The 25,235-nt window shown below is 35.1% G+C and overlaps 1 protein-coding gene across 2 annotated transcripts in view; it reads right to left on the minus strand.

The window, feature by feature from the left end:
- Positions 1-25,235, minus strand: part of CACNA2D1 (calcium voltage-gated channel auxiliary subunit alpha2delta 1) — a 665,469-nt gene that overhangs the window by 105,902 nt on the left and 534,332 nt on the right. For both annotated transcript variants that reach the window (XM_027838804.1, XM_027838803.1), the window contains exons 11-12: positions 10,827-10,985; positions 6,220-6,324 (exon numbers count right to left, since the gene is read on the minus strand). In XM_027838804.1, the coding sequence (XP_027694605.1) occupies positions 6,220-6,324; positions 10,827-10,985 (264 nt within the window). The remainder of the gene's footprint in view (positions 1-6,219; positions 6,325-10,826; positions 10,986-25,235) is intronic.

Below are 25,235 nucleotides of genomic sequence, written 5' to 3' on the forward strand. Positions count from 1 at the left end.
CTAAGTGTGGCCAAGGCTCTCTTCTCTTTTCCATTCTCCTTAGGGATTTCATCAGGTCCCATAATTATCATTTCTGTGCAATTTACTCTCAAATTTATATTAACAGCTCTTCTCACTCCTGAATTCCTGTAACATGAAAAACTGTGTTGAATATTTTATCTGAGCATCCTGTAGGCATATTATAGTCAACATTGGTAAAGCAAAAGTCATTATATTTCCTCTGAAGTCCATCCCTCTTCCAAACAAGCCTACTACACTTCCAGTATTTCAGTCTTCCTGGTTTGTGACCCTGGAGTTACCCCTGACTCTTCCATCTCCCTCTTCCCCCATATTCAGTTGACAAGTCTGGTTGAATCTACCTTCACAGTATTTCTATCTCTACTCACAGGAATACTGTACTCGCCACTTCTTGTGTGGACTATTGAAATAGTACTAAATGTCCTACCAGCTTCCAGTCTTTCTAACTCAAATAGAAATAAGGGTCACTAATTCATACATAAGGATCCCCGGGGCCTACATATTGAATGATAAATGTAATGTTACTAATTACTAATTTTATAATATTATGTAGGTTTTATTATATTTTTATGTATTGTGTTACATATTTCCCAGTTATATTTTAATCTGTTTTGGGCCACACTTGGGAATGTTATGGGCCTAATGCGGTCCTCAGGCAGTGAGTTTGACATATCTGCTCCATATCATTGCCAAATGAATATTCCTAAAACATAGATCTGATCACTGTATTACCACAGTGTGTAAAATCCTCAGAGGTTCCCTACTGCCTCTAGGATAAATTTTCGATTCCCTCGTCTTTTTTCAAGTTATTTCTCTTTATTCATTCTCTGTTCCCATTAACCTGGCCTATTATTAATTGTTTATCATTCCTATCATTCCAACTCCCATCTCCATACCTCTACCTACACAAGTGGTTCCCCATGACTGGAATGTGCTCCCCTCTTCACCTCCTCTTTTTAGAATCCATAGCTTTCTTCAAGACTGAGCTCTGTTGCTAAATCCCATGTGAGGCCTCTCATCATTTCCTTAATTGCTAGGGCTCACTCCCTCCCAAAATTAGTCTGGATTTACTTATCTGAGTATTTGCTATAAACTCTCAGTAGAATCCTGGATGACAAGGCTCATGTCTCTCTCTCTCTCTCTCTCTCTCTCTCTCTTTTTTTTTTTTTTTGTATCTACAGAGCCTAGCACAGTACTAGGGACAAAGATTCTCCTTAATAAATATTTATTGAATTATACTGAATATTGCTATTTCATGACAGTTCACTTGAACACTATGTACATAACTCAGGCACTGAGATGATGTATTGATATAATCAAAACTACACCATTTAAGTGATAACAAAGCTACAGAAGCCCCACTGCTGCTACAGTTAACACCACTCTTCCATCTTAAATTCTCATCTGGAGTTTCCTAATTGAGCAGTATTATGGTGTGATGCTAGGGAAAACACACAGGACTTAGAATAAGGAGACCTTGGTTCAAATGGAGGTACTGCTACTTGTTAGCTGTGTGATCTTGGGCAAAGCACCAAAACTTCAGGGCTTTTAGTTTCTTCATGTATAAAATGAAGATATTGATCAGAAGAGTTATAAGTAAAGCACATATCAAACTGTATATCACCGTATTAAAGTCAGCTATTTATTTCCAGCTTAAGGATCTAGTTTGAGGAACAAGATGAATGTGTGTGTGCATACATACACACCTACATGTGTATATACACATGCACACAACATACGTATATGCATATGTACACATGTCTATACATAATCATGCATACACACACATGTGTGTATATGCATATCTATCTATATCAAATAATTGAATGCCAGGCACTTGTAAAATTATTCTCTTCTACTGACATTAAACAATACCCTGGCATTAAAAAGGGCATGTGTAGATTTATAAAACAGCCATCAGAAATACAATCAAACAGTGGGAGAGGAAAACCCTTCTGTGACTTGATTGGTTAGGTTTTTTAAAAAACGCTCCCTTCCCTCCATTCATACCACAGTCAGCTTGGGCCCTCATTACCTGTCCCCTCCTAGAAAAGTGCCCTGCATCCAAATTCTCCCCTCTGCAATTCAGCCTCCACACAGTTGTCAGATTGATATTCCTAAAGCACAGGTGTGATGTCACTCCCCTGCTCAACAATCTTCAATGACTCACTATTGCCTCTTTATTAATTTAATATTAATCTGTAAAGCATTTAAAGCCTTTTATATATGGCTGCAGCCTTTATTTCCAGACTGGTTACACATTTCTTCCTGTCATGGACGCTATACTCCAGCTTACCAGGTCTATTTGCTGTTCCCTACATATGACATTGCAGCATCATACCCCATTGTTACAAGCTTTTTTTTCCTTGTGCCTGGAATGGTCTCTCTCCTCACCTCCATGTCTTGAGAACTCTGGCTCCTGCTAAGATGCAGCTCAAGTGCCACCTGCTTCTACATTCTGAGCTCCTTCTCATCTGTTTGTGTGTCCCTAATATCTGGCATAGTGTCTGGCACCTGGGCCCAAATATATGTTTACTGATTTACTGATTCAATTCTCTTAATTCCCCAATTATTAGTGAGTCTTTGAAATTATTTTGTATTTACTTTAAATACATCTTTACTCATCTGTTGGATTATTTGTTTGTTTTTTGGGCTAGGCAATGGGTTAAGTGACTTGCCCAGAGTCACACAGCTAGTGAGTGTTATGTGTCTGAGGCTGGATTTGAACTCAGGTCCTCCATACTCCAGGGCCAGTGCTCTATCCACTGCTCCACCTAGCTGCCCCATCTTTACTCATCTGTAAATAAAGTAGAAAGTAAATTTAATTAGAGAAGGGACTGTCTCATTTTGTTTTCAGAGCTCAAGCTCCTGGTATGTGGTAAGACGCTTAATAAAAGCTTGTTGATTTAATAAGGTTTTGTTTTGTTATGTTTTCTGCTTTTTGGTGAGGCAATCAGGATTTTCTTTTAAAACAAAAGAAAATTAACATAAATTTTGATGACATCACTGAATTTCATGAGTGGAAGGAAATTCAGAGGCCATGTGGTCTAATTTCCTTATCTGACAGAAATACTGAGGTTCAGAAAAGTTCAGTTACTTGTCTAAGGTCACACAGCCAGTACAAAGTCATTCAACATTTATAAAGTACATTAAGCCTGGATTATGCTTGAGTCACGACAGTCATCTGTGGGACCACAAAGATGAAAAATTGCATTATCCTTGCTTAACCAAGATTAGAAGGGTGTGGCAGAGACATAATTAAGCATAATAAAAGACAGTATAAGACAGAGGCAAAATAATGCAGTAAAATAGAAGGCAAAAAACCACTATGAGACAGGAGGATCTGAGAAGGCCTCAAGGAGGAGAGGTCTCATGAGATCGGTGGAGTTGTGGCGGGTATTCTAGGCACAACTGTGTCTATGTGTATGTGTGTGGGGGGGACAGTATTGTGCCAATGTACAGGGACAGAAGGCAGAGTCTGAAAGGGATCAGCTACTAATCCAGCTTTGCTATACTACAGAGTGCATGAAGGGCAGTAAGGTGAAACAAGGTTTGAAATGAAAGGGTCCTCAGTGACTTACTGCTGATCCTTTCACATCTCTGTAATTAGAACAATACACTCCATGTACTTTGTTCTTTAATTGCAATTTGTGCCAAAGATGTTCCTTTCTTCAGAAAATTAAGACATATTTCAAAGGGGGCAAACTCAGACCTGATAAATGTAGCAGTTACTGTTTTAAAAAGAAAAGTACTTGAACTTGAACAATACTCCCACTATAAGATTTAATGCAACATGAAATTAGTTTGGTTAGAGGGCATCAAAACATACTAAGCAGGTTTATCTAGCATTTTTTCACTGCGAATCTCTATGATCCGGCATTTGCCACACACCTATAATACAATGATAATTTATGTTTACAATGTTGATCTGAAACCACTTTAAGCTAAAGTATCTTCTCAATTACTAGAGGGAGATTAAGTTGTGTTCAATATAGCTTTAATATTAAGTGAATTTTACTATATTTGAATTCTTTGAAAGCTGGTAATCCATGAATGGCATAATTGACTATCAATCTATCAGAAGAGTTAATTAAAATGCTCACTCTATGCTCTGATAAGGACAGATAATAGATAATTCAACAATAATTATAACAGAGCTGATGCTTCTATTATAATAAATAACATTGAAAATCCAGGACTACATCCCAGACTCATTTAGCTGTATTTATACTGAGCACTAACCTAACACTATAGTTTAATTCTGGTATCCTTTTTAAAAAGAAGCATCCTTTTTGATTTGACTACCCCATAAAAGTGCCACTTGATATTTTTTAATAAGAAATGGAGATTGCAGAGGGCAAATGTTTGCAATTGGGTTTCATTTGTTTTCAGTGTTGCTTTCCTACAGATGGGATACATATGTTGGTAGACGGTAGAAGGAACCAGAATGTTTTACAAGTCTACCCAATCTATTAGAATGGCTGCCAGTGTGGACAATGCCAACATACCATTAATCACACCAGCAACTGATTTTCAAACACTTCAACTTTCACACTGTTTCAATATTACTGCTGACCTCTGTGCTTTTAAGAGGGGAAAGAGTTGGATTTGAGGTCTGAATTCAAAGGGAAATTGGTTACAATTACAGACAGCTTCCCAATGCTTATGTACTATTTAAATCCTAAAAATGAGTGTAGTATAGATGAATCTATATAATTTAGCATGAAGTTTTTTTCAGCTTTCTTTTTGGATATAATACATAATAATTTTCCTTTTAAAGAAAGTCTGTTGCTAATTTCTTTTCATTCTGTTATCTCTGTCTCCAATTATTCCCATCTTTGTGTCTGTGTAACTATTATATCTTCCAGGTTTCCCTGTGTCTCTGTCTCTGATCATTCCTTCTTTTTGGAGTTTATAGAAATAGGGATAGGACTGGATCTGTGCAGTTTCTGTTCTCAGTAATATCAGAATAGGAGCCTGTGTTTCAAGCCATTTTACTAAATTATTGGTACCAAGTAAATGTCAAGAGAAACAAAGGAACTTTCCAATATCTTGTACCATGTAGTGGATTTATGAGAAAATAGGAATAAGGATTGAAAAAGATGGCTGAACAAGTTGTGTTATATGATGGACTACTACTGTGTTATAAGAAATGATGACTCGATGATCTTAGAAAAACATGGAAAGACTTGCACGAAATAATGAAGAGCAAAAGAAGCAGAAGCAAGAGTATGTTGTATACAATAATAGCAATATTGTTTTAAGAACAACTTTGAGCAAATAAGTCATTTTGACCATTATAAATACCCAAAGTATAAAGGACAAAGTACAAACAACATGAAGGAAGAAGCTGTCTGCATCCAGAGAAAGAACTGATAAACAGATGCATAGAATGATTTTACATAACACACACACAAGCGCGCATGCACACACACACACGTGTCTAATGGTAGCAATCTCTAGGGTAGGGGGAGAAAAAAGGGAAAAAAGAAATTTACATGATAACTTTAAAAAGAATGACAAATTTTACATAATAGATTTGCAGTTTCATGTGCAACCATTTTTAATTATATACTGTGTTATGGAAATACTTGTTTTATCTCATAAATGAAATAAATTTTAAAATATAAATAGAATTGAACAAGTTGAAAAAGCAATAAGCAGTTCATACTCCCTTTTCCTCTAAATACATTTTCATCTACTCTATATATAACATACACATTGGTGAGTGTGTGTGCATATATTTATATCATGTATATATGTATATGTATACATATGACATATATAATGCATTTATCTCTAGCTATACATATTTATTTACATTTTTTCTCCTTCTGGTTACAGTGTAAGCTTCTTGTGGTCTATAACTTTTGCCTTTGTATCCTTAGTACATAGTGAGTGAGTGAATGCTTAATAAATACTTACAGAGCAATTGATAGGGGTGGCTTGAAAATTATGTGGTTGAAGAGAAAGCCCACAGATGGCCACAGTTCCTTCAAAAACGTGAAGAAGGCAATGCTGAACTCTACTAGATCATACCCCTCAATGTATCTCAAATATCACTTATTTTTAGTTCTAGAAATGATGTCATCTTCTAGTTCTTGGTGACCAATATTTTCCCAACCTATCCTTCACTCTCACTTCTAACCAAGAAGAACTAGAAGAGTTTTCAAAAAAAAATTGTGATAAAATGGTACTTACTTTTTTGTCTTTGTTGTATTTGGTGAAAATCTCCTGTGCTCTCTCTTCACCACCATCCGTAAACAGCATGATGATTTTATTACAATTGGCTCTAGACACGTTGTACTGTAAAACATATGTATAATCCAATTGTTTAGGATACAGAAGAGTATATGGTGGAAGCAACTAGGAAGCAAGGACATTACATATCTAACTGTAACTAAAAATGTTGGCAAGGGCTTATACATACATGGTGAGGATTGATTCTAAGAGGAATTTTGGTGACTTAAAATATAGTATAAAAAATCAAACCAAGGAAAATGTTGCTTCATAGAAGTTGTTTGTAAAGTTTTAAACCACCAATAAACAGAAGAGGTATAGGAAATTGTGATTTATTTAGACTATATCAAAAAGAGCTACCCTGAAAATTTCCTCACCTGTAAAAAAAAAAAATAGGACTAATAGCCACATCTACCTCCCAGGGTTTGTTGTGAAGATCAAATCAGTTAACATATATAAGGTACTCAAAGAGTACCTTAGAAAGTAATATACAAATGTCAGTTGCTAAGTTGTTGACTGCTACCTGAAGAAACTAGAAGGAACAAATTCATTCAAATAGAAAATTCAGAGGAAAAAAAACACCTTGGAATATATGGCCATCGAGGTCCCTTCCAACTCTCAAGTTCTATAATTCTACAAAATACTTTCTCTAAGCATTTCAAAACCTTTGTGTATAGGAAATCACTGCTCTCCATTAACTTGCAAGTCACACATTTATTTCTTTATCCAGGTGATTAACATCTTCTCTAACTACACAAAAGTGAGACAACAAAAATTAATTTAAAAAAATCTTACAACAATTTTATCTCCAGGGCTTGAAGAAAAAAAAAAAAAGTAGTTCCCTTAGAAGTAAGTTTAGGTTTATGGAAAAAAAATTAAATAACTTTTTTTTTTGCTAAAATACTGAGTAGCAAAGAGCTAACCAATTTATAATTCTGATTTTTAAAAAGAGTTATTCTAGTTTATAAACGTAATCATTATTATAGTTTGCTTAAATCCCTACCTAAATCTTAGAAGTACATGCATGTTGCAGGTTCATTTCCTGCAGCCCAAATTTCAAGGAAGAGATAAACCTTACTTTCTGCTATGTAAAGAGAACTATGTGGAACTGTTTTTAATTGAACAAAAGATCTTTTCATTAAATGATATTACTATATGCTAGAATTTTAGAATTTTGCGGGAATCAGTTTTAAGATAATATGGCAAAAATGAAATTACCGGCATAAATGTGTTTTGCTTTAAAAAAAAAAAAGAAAAAGTTTGTCACTTTCAAATGATGGGTCATTTTTTTGGTGAATGATCTGTTTGGCAGTAAAAGAATTGTGACTCCATGTTCCCCAAAATACTCCCATCATAAGTTTACTGATTCCTAGAATTCTACCATTCATTTCCTTGGTTTAAAACTTTGTTATATGTTTAATTTTTAAAATTTATCAGTGATGTTGGTATGAACATCATCAGATCCTTTCCTGAAAACAGATATTGACTGGAAAAAGGGGAAAGGCACAAAGGCATTGGATACTAGGGTAGGTGATGAGCAGACAATAAGACATTCTATTTACAATGCCAGAGATTAGCACTGTTCATAACTTATTGAACACTAAATTCATTAGTATATCAGAGTACATTATAGTAAAATTATGGTGTATGTTCATCTAGTTACAAGAAAAATCATGTGAAATATGAATGGATGGCTTACAGAGAATTAATTGGAGGGAAATTATTATTTGAATAAAACTAAAATGAATAGGTAAATGAAATTTAGGCTCATAAAAGGGTAGATACTATGAAATAGTAATATTTCAGAGAATACTACTCGTAGAATTAATTCAAACTGGTATCTAAGTTGGTACCATGGGGATCAGTGAGAGGTCTAATTCTATGTAACGCCTTCCTCACTGATGTGGAAGAGTGGATGCACTATGCTGAAATGCAATTCCCACACTGCAAGAAATTAAAAGATGGTTCAGGGACCAATGAGGATTATAGAAATTCTATCTTACAATGTGAAATGGTAGGAGTATTTGAGAGATCATAATGATATTCGACTTGAAAAAGGCAAGCCATGATGATTGAATTTTTTTTTTTTAAAAACAAAGATATTTCATATAGAAGAAAAGAATGGAAAGCAGAAATTCTGAGAGAGACTTGGGAATAACTGAGCACATATTAGAAAAGCATTTGCAAATGTTGTGTGTTGGCACAAAAGGCCAATATGATTTGGATCCTATATGCAGAGGCAGCAGGTAATGAATCTGGGACTTAATATTTCCTCTCTAGTGAGATTGCTTCTGAAATACTACATTTGGTTTCAGGCACCTCATTACCAGACTATAATAAGCAAAACTAGAGGGAATGCAGAAAGGCAAACCAAAATAATTAAAAGGCTATGACCCAGAAAACTTGATTATTATTTCAGGGCCAAAAAAAACCCTACATTTTAAAATCTGTTCTCTTACCCCTCTAAAAGTGAAATATTTCTAAATCCATTGATAGTAAAAATAAATAATACTGCATTTCTCTTATTTTTTAAACACTGAAATGAGTTTAATATGTGAAATCCAAAATACATGTAATGTTTATCTATGTTTTTAACCTTGAATTTTTTCTAAATAATGTAGGGCTAAAATAAACTGAAAGGTGATTGGTCAGATCCCCAACAGATTTTTAAATTTTCTATCAATATAACTTCAGAACTTTATGTTACATTAGATAATAATTGAATGCCTCTAATTTGAATCAGTATCTTTGTTTGGTATTGTTTTTTCTTTGGGGGGGAGCTAAGAGAAAGGTCAAAAAAAAGATAATAATACCACTTTTTTTTTTTTGGCAATTGGGATTAAGTGACTTGCCCAGGGTCACACAGCTATTAAGTGTCAAGTGTTTGGTCTGAGGCCAGATTTGAACTCAGGTCCTCCTGACTTCAGGGCCAGTCTCTATTCACTGCACCACCTAGCTGCCCCAATAATAACACTTTCACCAGTACTCATCATCAATAAGCGGACGACAATGCATTACATAGACAAAACAGAACTAGTATTTTGTTTCCTTTTTCCCCTCTACTAAAGAGAATAATCTTTCACCTTGAAATGATAGAACAAATAGCTACAACAGGAGCGAAACAAAAATAACGTAAGGCATGATAAGAGAGCATCCAGTTATCCTTAAGTTAAAAACGTGAAGATTAGAGGAACTATGGAATAAAACATATGGCCCCAGAGGGCAAAATGAGAAATGAGTGGAAGTTACAGAAAAGCAGATTTTGAGGGGAAAAAAAAAAGAACTCAACAGAGCTATCCAAAAATGAAATGGGTTGGCTGAGTAGACAGTCAGACTATGCTATTAGCAGGAATCTTTAAGAAGAGGCTGGTTGTGGTTACTTTTTGGTATTTTTGTACAGGCAATTCCTCCATGTAGATGTTGGATTAGTTGGCCTCTGAGATCTCTTCCAATTGGGGGACTCTATGATGTCAGTCAAGGAGCAATGTATGTCTTTAATAATTAAAGGTAATTTTTGTTCCTGCTGAGCTTATTCCAAAGGCACTGTGGGACATGCAGTTCTTTCTCTATTGGGCACTCACACAGTTTCTCTCAGCAACCAAAGTGTGGAGAATTACAGACTCAAAAACCACTGAACACCCTGGTGACCAAAACAGGATGCTTAAAGCTAAGTCAGCTCTCTAGTAACTGATGATTGAAAGTAAATGTCACAAGAAACGTATTAGATAAATTGAGGAAAGGTTCTCAAAAGATTCAAGTAAGTTCAACTCAATAAACATTATTTATCTATCTATCTATCTATCTATCTATCTATCTATCTATCTATCTATCTATCTATCTATCTATCTATCTATCTATATTGGTGAGGCAATTGGGGTTAAATGACTTGCCCAGAGTCACACAGTTAGTAAGTGCTATGTGTCTGAGGTCGGATTTGAACTCAGGTCCTCCTAACTCCAAGGACAGTGCTCTATCCACTGTGCCACTTAGGTGCCTCTCAGTAAACATTTATTGAGGGCCTGTACTATACATTCTGAAGAAAAGAACATTGCCTTCCTGAATAGGTTTATGCATATCTAACTTATACATAGGATCATAGTTTTAGACCTGGAAGAGACATCAGAAGACAACAAGTTTAAACTCCTTCTTTTACAGATGAGGACAGTGAGGTCCTGAGAGGTTAAGTGACTTGCCCAGGGTTTCACAGCTAGTAAGTGGCTTAGGCAGGATTTTAACAATGGTCTTCCTGATTCTACTTTCAGCACACTATTCAGTATTCAACAAATGTCACTCAATATGTATTAATTTGACTTTTAATGCAATTCTAATTCGGAATGCAATTCAGGAATATTTCTAAAAGGAGTGAAAAAATGGATATTTCCCAGTTTAAAATGATCATGTTCTTGAAGCAAAGCTAAGGAAAAAGGGGATGGTTGGCTTTAAATCAATGACAGCAAAATAGATGAAATGTACTACTGGCTTTTGCTCCAAATAAAATCTGAAAATTGGACATTGACCTCCTGTTTCCATGGTTTAGGAATCATCTGAGAAGTGATATAGATACTTACATTTAGCAGTTGCTCAAAAGCAAAACTAAAGCCCTTTTTATAATCTGTGATGCCTTTAGCAGTGATGTTGTTCACAGCATCTTTCAGCACTTTCTTGTTTCTTACATTTGCTTGGACAAGATGTTGAAAGCAGCTCACATCCTGGGCATTGCTGTTAAACTGAAAAACAAAATAATATATATGAAAAATAAATTCATGGTTTCCTTTCCATTTTTCCCTTTTATATTTCCAAGCATATGGTTCTAGATTGATTATCTTATCTTTTAAAAGGAAATTTAAGCATGTGGGCAAATCACAAATAGGTAGGTCAGATTAAACAATGGACTTCAACTTTAAACAATGCCTCTACCTATGCTAATATGAACCACACCACTTAAACTAATCTCAGTTTTCTAAGTTCCTATTCAACTCACCATTGTATAAAGTCTATGATTCTATGAAAAAGCTTAGAAAAGGAAGACATAACCAAGGTATTTGAATATGTAGAATGATATAGGGAAAATTCAATATTTAACTGCCTAATTAGGTAAGGCTTGTTGAGAGAATTTAGTTCTGAACAACAGGGTAGAGATTTAACAAATCTAAAGATGGATGGTTCCAATAACTAGTGCCACCTTGGGCACTACCCTCAACTCTAGCACAATCAAATAACAGGACAAGTGAGCCCATCTGGATTTATAAGAAAAGGCAAAGTGTAAGACCATAGAGATTGTCAGTATTGAGCAAACACTGATACTCAGATGATAGCAAATGCCTATGGATTAGGAAAATGTCAGGTCAAAAGATGCCAGATTTACATAAAAAGGAGGCCTCTGTGACAACAACATACTGCCTTAAGAGAAATAGAATAGTCATAAAAAGGTAAAAGGATCCAAAAGTGTGCATTTTTGAAGGCCATGGTGAACTGAAGAAGTTTCTCTAACAACCTAAACAAAATATAAACAGTAGAAAGATACGTGAAGACATTTGGGAAGCTCTGGCCTCAGAACTGACAAGCAATGCAATCCATTTGCCCCGAGTTGCTTGTTAGCAAAAGGGGCAATACAGATTTGTTGGAAGTCATGTGTCATTTGTGTCCTAGAGTTTTGTATGTACAAAGGACATCTCCAAGTGGTGAATTGATCTTTCTGCTTGAATGATTTGGAAGAAAAGCATCTTGTCACGAGGGACTCCAGTGACCTGCTCTACATGTCTACACATGGGAGCAACATAATTCACGGAAGTATAGGAGAATAATGTTTATAGAAATCTATTTATTCTTTTATTAACAAAACATAAAGTGGGTCCTTTTAGAATTTTGGTATTTGGAACCTCGAATTTTAATTTACATTTATAGCACTATATTGTCTTTAAAATCTGAATCATATGTTCATTTAACTTTGGAAGTAGAAGAATTTTACAAATACACTTTAGTTATTGCATCAGTTAAGAAACTGAGGGTAGGTGACTTTCCCTTCATGACAAAGACAGGTAAAATGAGGCCTATAAATGAGGTCTTAGATTCCTAGTCCCAAAATGTAGGAACACATCACATATATTTAATTTAATTTTTTTTTTTGCCTTTGGATTATCCAACATATTAGATATATTATCATTCCACACATTCTTTACATGGCAATAAGCCACACATATTTCAACCTGTCTATATTATAATTTGCTTTCTCCTTGAAGTGTTCTAACCTTATACTGTGGTGGCATCTTAAAATTTGGATACTGGGGCAGCTAGGTGGTGCAGTGGATAGAGCACTGTCCCTGAAGTCAGGAGGACCTGAGTTCAAATATGGCCTCAGACCAAACACTTGACACTTACTAGCTGTGTGACCCTGGGCAAGTCACTTAACCCTAATTGCCTAAGCAAAAAAATAAAAACAAAAATTTGGATATGAAAAAAGACTATAGCAATCATGGCAGCTAGGTGGCATAGTGGAGAGAGCACTGAAAGGTCAAAAGACCAGTTTAATTCTGACTTCAGAAACTGGCCATGTGACCTTAATCAAGTCACTTAACCTCTTGTTTGCCTCAGTTTCCACAACTGTCAAATGCTAATAATAATAATAATAATAGCACTTACCTATTAGGGTTGTCTGGATCAAATCAGATAATATTTGAGGAGAGAGAGCTTAACACATAGAAGGCATTATATAAATGCTTTCTATGATGATGATGACTCGAAGGAAGAGGATGTGCTCACATCACTCATTTAACAGATGAAGAAATTGAGGCTCAGAGAAGGGAAGGTGACTTTTCAGTGCTCACACAATGAATAGGAGTTCATAAAGAATGATTTAAAAGAGAAGAAAGGAAATGTTCAAAGACCACCTGAACCAAAGTATAAACTTCGGCAAGCTCTACATATGCAGGATAGCTTATGGAATTATGCCCTCAGATTCTTATTGCTTCTTGATATTCAAATACATTTGAAAGAAGATAAATAGATACTCTAAGATAATTTGATAAAGTGAACAATTTTTTTCTCCATTGGAGACATTTTAAAAATCTGTTTTGACCGCTGTAGCATAGTCTCAGAGTTATTTATGCAATAAACCAACATATGAATACATTCACTTGAATCCTTTGTCTTTTTTTAACTTATATTAATGTGTTATAGAAATAGGCAATATAAAATGTCAATGACATAAAATAATGTTTTCAATCCCTTGTTCTTCACTCCTAAAAGTGCTATCCTCCAAAAATGAATTTCTTAAATATGTAATTTATTGTAAATTTTGCATCAAACAATAATGAAATCAATTAAACTTGCATTTGCAACTAATAAAACTTTTAAAAGGCTTTTAACATAAAGCTAGCTATAGCAATTACTATCTTCCTCTGTTTCCTTTCATTATCTGTGTTAATTTGCCACTGTATGAACATACATTCTTTCTTTTTCTCTCTTTCTCTTCCACCCCCTCCCCCACAGACACTATGATAACCTGGTTCTGCTTTCTTCATTTTCACACTATTTTACATATATTTTCACCACCTTTCTTTATTCTCTGTATTTTTCATTAGCTACAATACAATATCCCAATACATTGAAACCTGTTGGTTTTTCCTATTTAAATGTTTCCCTTGGTTTCTGTTATGTAGTTCAGGCATTCAAAAATTATTTGGCATCTAGAGGGTTGCCCTAAAAGTCTTTGAAAATCGAACATCTCAAACCTAAGAAGACTCAAAACAATATATTGCACTCCTTTAACCAAGAGAGGCCTGCATTCATAGTTGGTGTGGAACTAGAACAAAAAAAAGGGAGACTGGTAAAGGATAGCTATAAAACCTGAAAATTGAGTATATCTATCCCTAGATTGCCTCTATTTTTCATGACATTTAAAAGTAATATTTGTGAAAACTGAAGACTAGAAATACAAAGATGTCATTGTACCAAAAGCCTTCTATTGTTTGTGTTTAAAGTTGGCTTTCATAAACAGTATACAGAGATTATACTCAATAATTCTCTGTCTTCACATAGAATTATCTAAACCAAAATTTGTTTGCTTTTATAAAGTAATAATTTAATCTGATTGAATTTTTGGAATTAATAAAAACTTTTGAACAATGAAAGTTTTGCACCATGCTAAAATCACACTGGATGATGAAAGAATTTTCAGTTGCAGCAAGGTCTTCCTCACAGTGGGATTTCTAAATCATGAACAAGAAAAACCTAGGAAGTATTAGAAATAATAAAGAATTTTTACTTGACATGGTATAAAGATAAGGGATAAAGACAGGACTTATGAGTTCACTGACATAGGGAACTCTCTGCAAATTATAGTCTTAGACAGTTCACCCAGGGTCCTGAAATGTTAAGTAACTTGCCTAGAGTCACATGGACAGTGTATGTTAGAGAGGGAATATCTTCCTGCTTCCAAGGTCAGCTTTCTCTTCATTCTACCCCATTTCCCTGGACGTGGTATAAAGATACACTTGAAAAAAGTATTTATTTTATAAAATACCATAATCTAAGCTGTACTTGAAGTTAGGAAGACTTTTTCTGAGTTCAAATCTCAGACATTTACTAGCTATGTGACCCTGGGCAAGTCACTTTACCCTGTTTGCCTAATAGGTCTCCTCATCTGTAAAATGAGCTGAAGAAGGAAATAGCAAACTAGTCCAGTATCTTTGCCAAGAAAACCCCAAATGGGGTCATGAAGAGTTGGGCACAACTGAAACAGCTGAACAACAACAACAAAAGCGTGTGTGTGTGTGTGTGTGTGTGTGTGTATGATGACTTCCTTTTCTTCCACACTCATGTTCATGTCCTAGGATGTCTGTTTTCCAATACATCTGAGGGCAACCTTCATGTTTTTTGGACTGAGCTGGAAAGATGCCTAATTATAGCATTTCATATAAATATCTCATAACTTTCTCATTCCTTTACCTAGACAATATTGTGGAACAAATCATTAATCTGGCATATATCTTGTTTGTATGTAGTGGTTTTTATGCTTTCTTCCCCTTTAAATTATAAGTTCCCTGAGGGCAAGAACAGTTGTTTACTTTCTTTGTATTCCCAGTGCTTAGCTCGGTGCCTGGCACAGAACAAGAACTTGTGAATGCTTGATAACTTGTTGATTTCATATACACACGTGTACACACACATCCATATATTCATAATATTCATAAGTATTAAAATTGAATTAAATTCAATGGAAGTGAACTCAAATGAACATGACTATGTCTTCTTTCTGGTCTATGAATGGTTTGATGTCAAGAGAATCCCCAGGGTCACACAGCTAGTAAGTGATGTGTCTGAGGCCGGATTTGAACTCAGATCCTCCTGAATCCAGGGCCCGTGCTCTATCCACTGCGCCACCTAGTTGCCCCTTGTAAGTGGCTTTTGAAGCAATTATTAAGGAGTTTGATGTCATCATTAGTTACTCTAAGTCACAGGTTAACTTGGGGTCTGTGAATTGTTAAAAAATATCTTGTTAACTCATTACAATATAATTTGCTTCCTTTGTAATCCTATGTATTTTATTCTATTAATTTAAAAACATCATTCTTAGAAGGGCCCATGACTTTCCCAGGTTTCCGAATAGGTCTATGACACAAAAAACGTTAAGTTGTATTTCAATTTACTGTTACAAGTTAAGTGAAAAAGAAAAAGAGCAATTTTAAGTGGTAATTGTTATTACTGTGATGCTTATATTGTTAACGTGTTTTAAATAACTTTGTAATCTTATCTTCCTCCCACCAGCCTCACAACATGGATTAGATATGCTCAATTTAGATGTAACTTTATGGTAATTTAGATATGATCTTATTTATTGAAAAAAAAAAGTTGGTCTATAGCTAAGTTTATCTGATTGGAAGGTCCTTGAACTGGTTTTTCTTTTCTGAACCTATGTGCCTCGTTCATAGTAGGTAGGTACACTGAGCCCAAACAGAACTGTTATATAAGACTAACAAATATAAGAGTTTAAATGAAACCCTGTATCTGCAGGGGTATATTATTCATCTTTACAGATGTCAAAATATTAGAGAACTCACTGCAATCTCAGGAATATAATCACATGTGCTCATTCATCCATTATATAGATGGAAGAATAGAAGGAACCATAAGCACAGAGCAAGTTTTGACCACAAGATGGCACTGCAGGAAAAAACAAATGTCCAAAGTATATAACTACTACAGCCCAATGCTGAAGGGGTGGATAATTTTCCAGTGCTGCCTCTTTTTCCAATGAAAATGTTAAGCAATGTAAATTTTTATGAATGTCATTTTTTTCATTAAACTCAGATTACTTTGCTGTATGCCTCCTTTTTTATGCCTTATCTAAATTCAAAATAACATAGAACATTTCTGCTATAAACTATAGGAGATTGAGAAGAGAAATTTATGTTGTTGTAGGAAATACATGTATATTATAAAACACTTGCACCATGTGTGACCACAGTAACAGGCAGGAAAAAAAAAAGTCAGACAAACTACTCTTTTAGAACGCTGATATGACTTCTTTTTGAAGTTAATCTAGACTTGTGTTTTTTTCACTGGAAGAAGTTTCACAATATAGAAACTTGCTCCAAAAATTCAGTTGGACTTTTCCAAGATAACTTCTTTGAAATCTGCTTGGGAGTACTGAAATGGGGTCTTCCTGTCTCCTGGTCCTGGACGCATTTCACCATGCTTTCTCTCCTCAGCTGAAATCACATAATTATTTCTTATACCTTATAGCTTGGAAGTACCTGGAGGTATAACTTAGTCTTACAATACAATACTATTGAAATGGATTTTATTTTTTGAATACTTGAGGCAGGAAGTATTAACTAGATTAAATAATATATAAGAAATGCAGATTTAAAAACATTCAGCTAGCACAATGCAAACCATAAATGGGTATAACGGTTGCTGAATTTTCAACTAACTAAGAATTCTTACTATTACCTTATTCTCAAAACTAACACAACTTGAAGATCTAGTTTACCTATGTGTTAATAAAATAGATTTCTCCTATGGTATTATGCCCAGTTATGGATAACCTTATAAAGTATTATGGATAAAAAATAAAGAATTAAGAGCAGATCTATAATAATAAATGAAACAAAACAATAAACACAGCTTACACAACTCTGAAGCGCTAGTGTACAAATGTTAGTGAATATCATCATTGTTTAGTGGAGTGAATGTTGGACTGGAAACTAAAGATCTATGTTAGAATCTAAAGTCAGCAAATTAATACATTTATGACCTTGGGCAAATGATTTCTGTGGACTTCAGTTTCCATATAATTTCCAACATCCATTTTGTCTCTGATGCTCTATACTTTCATAACCTATGACTAGAGGTACATAAAATGGATCTAACCTGCAGCAAGAAGGATTTAAAGGTATAAGAAGAATTTTATGGTAATAAGGGTTGTAAAACATTGCAGTTGTTCAGTCATTTCAGTTGTGCCCAACTCTTCATGACCCCATTTGGGATTTTCTTGACAAAGATACTGGAGTGGTTTGCCATTTCCTTCTCCAGTTCATTTTACAGATGAGGAAACTGAGATTAAACAAGGTTAAGTGTCTCGCCCAGGGTCACACAACTAGTAAATATTCAAGCCAGGATTTGAACTCAGGTCTTCCTGACTCCAGGTCCAATGCTCTATCCACTGTGCCACCTACCCACTGGTAAAATATTAGTATGACTTAAAATATGTTGTTCTTTATCAAGAACTTATATAACATATACTTATATAACTCATACTTATAACCCATTGTCATGGACATATTGATCCTATTAGTAGTCTTTGAAAATGTGCTGTAGATTGTTTTTTGAAAGAGTGTTGATGAGTTTTCATTGATCTACTTATATCTTCTTCTCTGTTTCTCCTCGAGACCAACAGCTGAGGATAGGGTTGGAGTATATCAGCAGAGGAAATGAACAGGAAAAGCTGTTTTCATTATCCCCATGACCTAGCTGAAACAGCTTGTATAATAATTGCTGATACTTTTCTTTAAGAAGACACAGGATCACAGAATCAGAGATTTAGTGCTGGAATTGACCTAAGAAGTCTTCAAATCTAAACCCCTCACTTTTCCAGATAAAGAAATTGAATCTTAGAGAGGTTGATGTCACTTATTAAGCATGGCACAGTTAGCTGAAATTTTAGATGCCACTCTATCCCAATATGTTCATTGAAATTACTATACAATTTCAATATTAAAATTTGAGAGAAAGTAATAGAATTTATTAAGTTTATAAAAAAAACATATAACAGTCTGACTCATGCCTGAGCAATAGGTCTCTTAGAATAATGAGTTGCTTAAACAAAAAGCTAATGTAAGGAAAATAACATACATTAAATCCAAGTTTGTATGAAACCAGGTACCAAATTTTAAAAAAAAATCATCTTTTTTCAAATGGAGAATATTTAGCTATTTAGGAAATATAAGAATGTTCTGAAATTAGATAGAAATGTGACCTAAAGTTGATTTTATCAGCTTTGAATATTTCTGTGTGTAAGTTCAACAAAAATGTCTTGAGCAATTCCTGGCTTGAGGGAAAGATACAAAGTCTGGATAAGATATGACTCCTGCCCTCAGGGAGCTTATGGTCTTATAGTAGAATAATGTATATCAACTATTATATTCATTTGAAAAGTTTTTTAAAAATATTTCCATGTGAGGATGTAGGAGAACCAATCTTGCTGACAGTTTCAGGGAAAGTTTCATGGAAGAAGTAGGGTTTAAGTTGAAGATTGAAGGATGGGGAGGTTTTCACACCACGTTTCAGAATTTTGCTACTGAGTGACAGACAAACACAAAAACCTAGAAAAAATATTTATCTCATTTATGGATGGGAGATGATTTTTAAAATTAAATAAAAATTAAAAAGGATCAGATAGAAGTCTTTAATTTTAACAAAATTAAAAGTCTTTACAACTAAATATAGTCAAAAGGAAAATAATAGAAAAATCATTTATGATTAATACATTAGATTAAAATTTAACATCCAATACATAAGCAACTACTAAAAATATATAAATGTAACTTCCACTATGGTAGATAAATGGCAAAAGGAAGGGCATATTCCTCAAAAACAGGAAACACTAATTACTTGAACATATACTCATCCTTACTAATAATCAAAGAGGGGAAAGTTTAAATAACCCCAGGTACTAATGCATACTCATCAAACTGGCAAAAATAATTGAAGAGGATGGGATTCAATGCTGACCAGCTTAAATTCAATTGAATTCAATAATTGTATGCTATTTGCCTGCTAAGTACTAGGGATTTTGTGCTAAATACCAGGGATATAAAGACAAAAATTAAGTCTTTTACCTCAAGGAGTTTCGTTCATTTTTTGGCAACAAAACAAATATATATATATGTAAATTTAAAAAATTGCATATAGAAAGTAATTTTTGTGAGATGGGGACAGCACTAACTAGGGAAATTGGGAAAAGTGTCATGTAGGAAGGACACAAGGTAAGCATTGAGTGGAATTAATGATACATAGAAGAAGTGAGGAGGGCAAGCATACAGGTGTAGGGACAACCTGGGTGAAAACACAGGTGTGGAAACTGAAAGTTTTATCTAGAGACCAGCAATTAGGCCAGTTTATTAAGCACATGTAATTCTTAAAGGAGAATAGTATGAATTAAGCCTAGAAAGATCTTTTTTTAGCCAGATTATGAAGGCCTTCAAATGCCAAACAAAGGTAGTTCCATTTTATCCTTCATTGGCATTAGAGAGCCAGCCACTGAAGCTTCTAGAGGAGAATGATGTGGTCAGGCCTATGCCATAAGAATGTCAATTATACTTTTTTTGGGATATGAATAGGATGAACTGTCCATGGAGACAAATTAGGAAGCTATTTCAGTAGTCCGAAGGAGAGGTGATAGGAGCCTAAAAAAAGGGTAGTTAGATTGGGGAGAAAGAAAAATGGGAAATTTTGCAAGGGTAAAATCAATAAGACTTGGCAGTTGAATGGATATGAGAGGTAAATGAGAAGGGTTAGGGATGAGTCCTTTATGAACTGGAGTTACTGGGATAATGGTGGTACCATGAATAGAAATAGAGAAGTTAGAAGGAAGGTTGAAGGAGAGATAATAAATTCAATTTTGGACATTTTAAGTGGAAGATGTTTATGGGAAAATCAGATGGATATGGCCTGCGTACAGGTAGAGATGCAGGACTGAAACTTAAGAGAAAATTAAGGGGATACAGGAGATTCTGGAAGCACCTGCAAAGATCTGATAGAGGAAGGCACAGGAGCTATTGACATTATCAAGAGAGTATACAGAGGGAAGTGGAGAAATTCCAGATCAGAGCCTTAGTGCAGACTGAATAAACAGCAAGAATGGGTGATGATCTTGTAAAGGATATTGAGAAGATTTAGCCAGAAAAGTAGGAAAAAGAACCATGATGGAATACCAATTCTAATATATCATTTTGCAAAACAATTATAATAAATCAAGTGGGTAAACACAAATAAAGCATATGGAGAAATTCAATAGGCAAAGAGAGAGAGAGGGAAGGGAACTGTGTGAACAAAGGCACCCAGGTGGGAAATCAAAGGTCACACTCAGTTGTCAGAGACTGGTACAATTTGACTGGAGTACACTGCACCAAGACTTTCAAGCAGAGTAGGGACATGATGAGGACAGAGCATAAGAAAAATTATTCTAGCAGAGGTGCAAGAAAGGTATGGACAACAGGGAAGAGAGAGTGGAGGCAGCAGGACCTATTATAAGGCTACTGAAGGAGTGTGGGTGGGTGGTTATAAGAGCTTAGACTAGGTGGTATTCTTGGGGAAGGGGCAAACCTGAGACACACTGAGGCAATAGACTCACTAGCAAGAAGGCCTTGGTAACTAACAGATATGTAGGGTTAGTGAAGGCAAGTGATAGTAAAAAAAAAAAAAATAACACCAAGATTTCAAACAGGATGGGGGAATGGGAGAGAATGGATGAATAAAGTTAAGAACAGTGGATTTAGGGAGAAAATAAGCTCAGTTTGGGGTATTAGACTGAGGCAGTGATGAGAAACCTAAGTAGAAATATCCCAAAGCCAGTTGGAGGTCAGTGTCCAGAGCACTGAAGAGATTTCAAAGCTGGGAAATAGAGATTTGGGAGTCATTTGCATAAAGATGGTAACTGAAATCATGAAGTGAATGAGATTGTTAAATGAGCGAGTAAAAGGTGAAGGATAGACCAAGGATGCCAAGAAAAAGAGATGGACTTAAAATTTCTTTATCTGATCATAATTTTGTATTATTCCTTCTTTCTGTATGCCTTATCACGCCTAAACCTGTTCTTTGTCTTCACCGTGACTTTCACCCTTCATTTCTTTCTCTGGCCATTTTTACTGGCTACTTTCCTTTCCCTTCTCTATCAAATTCTCTTGGTCAGTCAGTTCAACTCTACACCATCCCACACATTCAGATCCCACACTTTGCAAAGCCCAACCTTGGATTCTTCTTATCATCTGCCTCCTTCATTCCCATTTACATGCTGCTAAATAGAACTGGAGAAAAATAAGAAAACTGTGCTGATTGGGTACAATATAAATTTTTATTCCATTATCTCAATTTATGCTAATAGCAAAATTTGTGCATTTAGCACAGTGCTTGGCACATAGCAGGCTCGTAATAAATTTTTATTGCTTGACTGATTGATTTGGCCCTCAGCAAGGTAATCCTTTTTCAGCTCCCTAATTGTCCCACAGGGGCCATTGCAAACCTTTTTATCCCTCTTTAATCTTCCCATAACAATCTCTTCCCTAAACCTGATGTGTAGTTATAGGAAAGTGGAAAAGGACAGTGGAAAGTAAGAAATTCAAGATGCATGAAAAAAAGAAGGAATGATTACTGGAACACAGTCCAGGAGGGGATAGTATCAAGGTTCTAGGTAAACTGATCATTTAATATGTGATAATGGTATCTTTTCTTTTATGACCAGAGATGAGAGAGAGTGTGTTGGGAAGGTTTGTGTAATGGAGAAGAACAATCAAGATGATGAAGCCTTTGGCACAAAACCAAAGCCATTTTTGACACACACATTTCAGAAGAGAATGCTGGATATAGGGAATGCAATGTGTCTTTAAGAATCATCTGAAAATGTGATCTGAATTTTTAGACTGAGTCTTAAGACATAGTAATGATGGGCTCTTATCCAGAGATGGAGTAGATCTAAGAAAGGTCAATAAAATCCCATTTGCTTAGAGACGTGCAAATTTGATGAGGAAGGTTTTAAATTGAAATAGAGGGGGAGAGAGAAAATTGCCTACGTAGATCCACTAAATCTGGTACCAGAGAGATGGTGGGTATGACATAGGAAGAAGGATATCAGGACAAATATACAGGTGTACACATACACACACACAGATACATACATACATACATATATATATGTGTATATATATGTATATATATATATGTATATGAAAATTTCCAAAAGAGGAGAGGTAAAGCATTGATGGCCTCAGATATCTACATGTAAATGCACAGGGTGCTGATGAGATGTAAAGTCAATTTAAGATCATAATTCAAGGTAATAAATTTTACTTCATAGACATAGTTGAGATTCTGTGCGATAAGTCATCAGAAACCTTACCACCATTATAGGCTATAAGGATATTTCCATTATCTCATAATCTACTGTGGGTATGTTGGAGATTTCCAAAATTTCCTATGTACTTAATTCTTAAATACTGTGAAAATATCTTCACTGTACCACGTACTTAAAGTAAAAATATTTACCATGCTTGTCAACACCTTCCTACTAAACCCTTTGTTATATATTTGGAAAGTCATTAAGTTACCATCTAACCATTTCTTCTTTAAGTTAAATACCCCCTATTCCTTTACTCTGTCATCACAGTCTACTTAATTTATTTCTTTCATCATAGCTTATAATATCTTCTCTCTTTTAAAATGCATAGAATAAAAATTGACTCAATTCAAAAAGGACAGTACTTAAGGTAGAGAAGATGATCTCTCTGGGTAACTTCAATAATACTGCCCTTCCCTTTCTTTCAAAGTCCTATGTGAGATGGTTCCAAGTTGGGTAGAAGAAACTATTTCATTTTTAAAAATAATCTGACTTCTGTCAGTAATAATCAACTCTCATTTATCTGCACAATTAGGAAGGAAAGAAGGTGGTGGATGACAGTAATTAGCCACAAATCATTTATATTTAAATTTGGAATGTGCTGACACTTAAATTTCAACGTGCCTGTGCCTCACTCAAATCCAATTCACTTCCAAGTCAAGTCATCACCCTCCTATTGCCATGGGTTCTCCTTGGGAATGAAGAACATACAACAATGTGTGCTTAATATCCTGGAGAATTGATTTCTATATGGTTCAAAGAAAGTCTTGAACTTACATTGTGAAGAATGCTTCAGAATGAGCTGGAGAGAGGTTATCTAGCTTATCAAGTTTTATTCTTCCAATCTACCCCACCCCACCTCACCCAGAAATGCTTCTCCCTCTGATTTACAAGACAAACTGGAAAAAAAATGAAATATTTTGCATTTGTTTTTCATTTCTCCCTTGGGTGAAAGTGAGAACAATTAATTATTTTTATTTAAAAGTCTTCTGGACAGGCTGTACAGCTAACAATGGGCAGATTGGAAATAGTATTGACCTTATAACCTACACTGCTTAATCATGTGTATAATTTTGAAATTTTAAGTAATTTGGACTTGATATTTACTGAGGATAATATTTAATTCTGAGAATTATCTTTAATGAGAAAATTACTTAGACGTCATCTTCTGGTGACAAAGTGAATAAAGCACTGGGCTTAGAGTCAGGAAGATCTGAGTTTGAATCCTGCCTGAAACTTATGAGCCATGTGATTATGAGCAAGTCATTTTACCTCCCTCAGCCTTAGTTTCCTCATCTGAAAATTGAGGAGGTTGGACCAAATGGCCTTTGAAGTCCCTTCTAAATCTACGGTCCTATGATTGGTAATATCGCTAGGAGATCTAAGAATGGCCTTTGATTGCTGAGGGGTCTTCAGTTTACTCTGACCCTAAGATCTTTTCTGCTCATGTTACTTATTCAATTTCTTCTAAGCATAAACCTATTTTTATACTTGGGAGTGAAATCTGACTCTTGATTTTACTGGAATTCATCTTATGTTTCCTGTGTGTTTGAAACTTTGTCTTCATATAGGCACTTACGCACTGGAGAAGGAAATGGCAAACCACTCCAGTATCTTTGCCAAGAAAACCCCAATGGAGTCCCAAAGATTTGGACATGACTAAAAATGATTTAACAGCAACAACATTCTCTTCCTCTCTTCATCAGACCCAGAGGAAGGAAGAGCTGAACAGCATCTTGGCAGGGATGCAGTCGAGAAGACTCATGTACATATTGGACTAAATGTCCTCTGAGGTTGTTTCCAACTCCGAGATTCTATGAACTAGTCAATCATGCTTTAGTAAGAAAGCTGAAAGGGAAAGAACTTGGAGGCAGAACATACCAAGAGAGTTGTTTTCTGTTGTAGTGTTTTGCTACTCAAGAAGGCAATAGTTGATGCAGTGACTAGGAGGTAAAAAAGAAACTGAATAGAAGTAGGGGAGTTGGGGCAGCTAGGTAGCGCAGTGGATAGAGCACCGATGTCCTGAAGTCAGGAGAAGTTGAGTTCAAATCTGGCCTTAGACCAAAAACTTGACACGTACTAGCTGTGTGACCCTGGGCAAGTCACTTAACCCCAATTGTCTAAAAAAAAATACATTTTCTGCCTTTAAATAAATAGATTGGAAGTTTGGGCTAGAAAGGTGGAAATTATAAATGGATTCTGCAGGCTATATCATTGCTACTTTTTGATGTTTATTTCATATTTAAACTAGGGAAAACTATCTCATAACTCTCTTTAGGAAGACATATGGCCCCAATACATTTTACCATTTACCTACTCTAATTTATTCCACTACTTTGTACTATGAACAGCTGGGCTTTGGCCT

This window comes from Vombatus ursinus, unplaced genomic scaffold, assembly GCF_900497805.2.
Source record: "Vombatus ursinus unplaced genomic scaffold, bare-nosed wombat genome assembly UNPS02014830.1, whole genome shotgun sequence".
NCBI lineage: Eukaryota > Metazoa > Chordata > Mammalia > Diprotodontia > Vombatidae > Vombatus > Vombatus ursinus.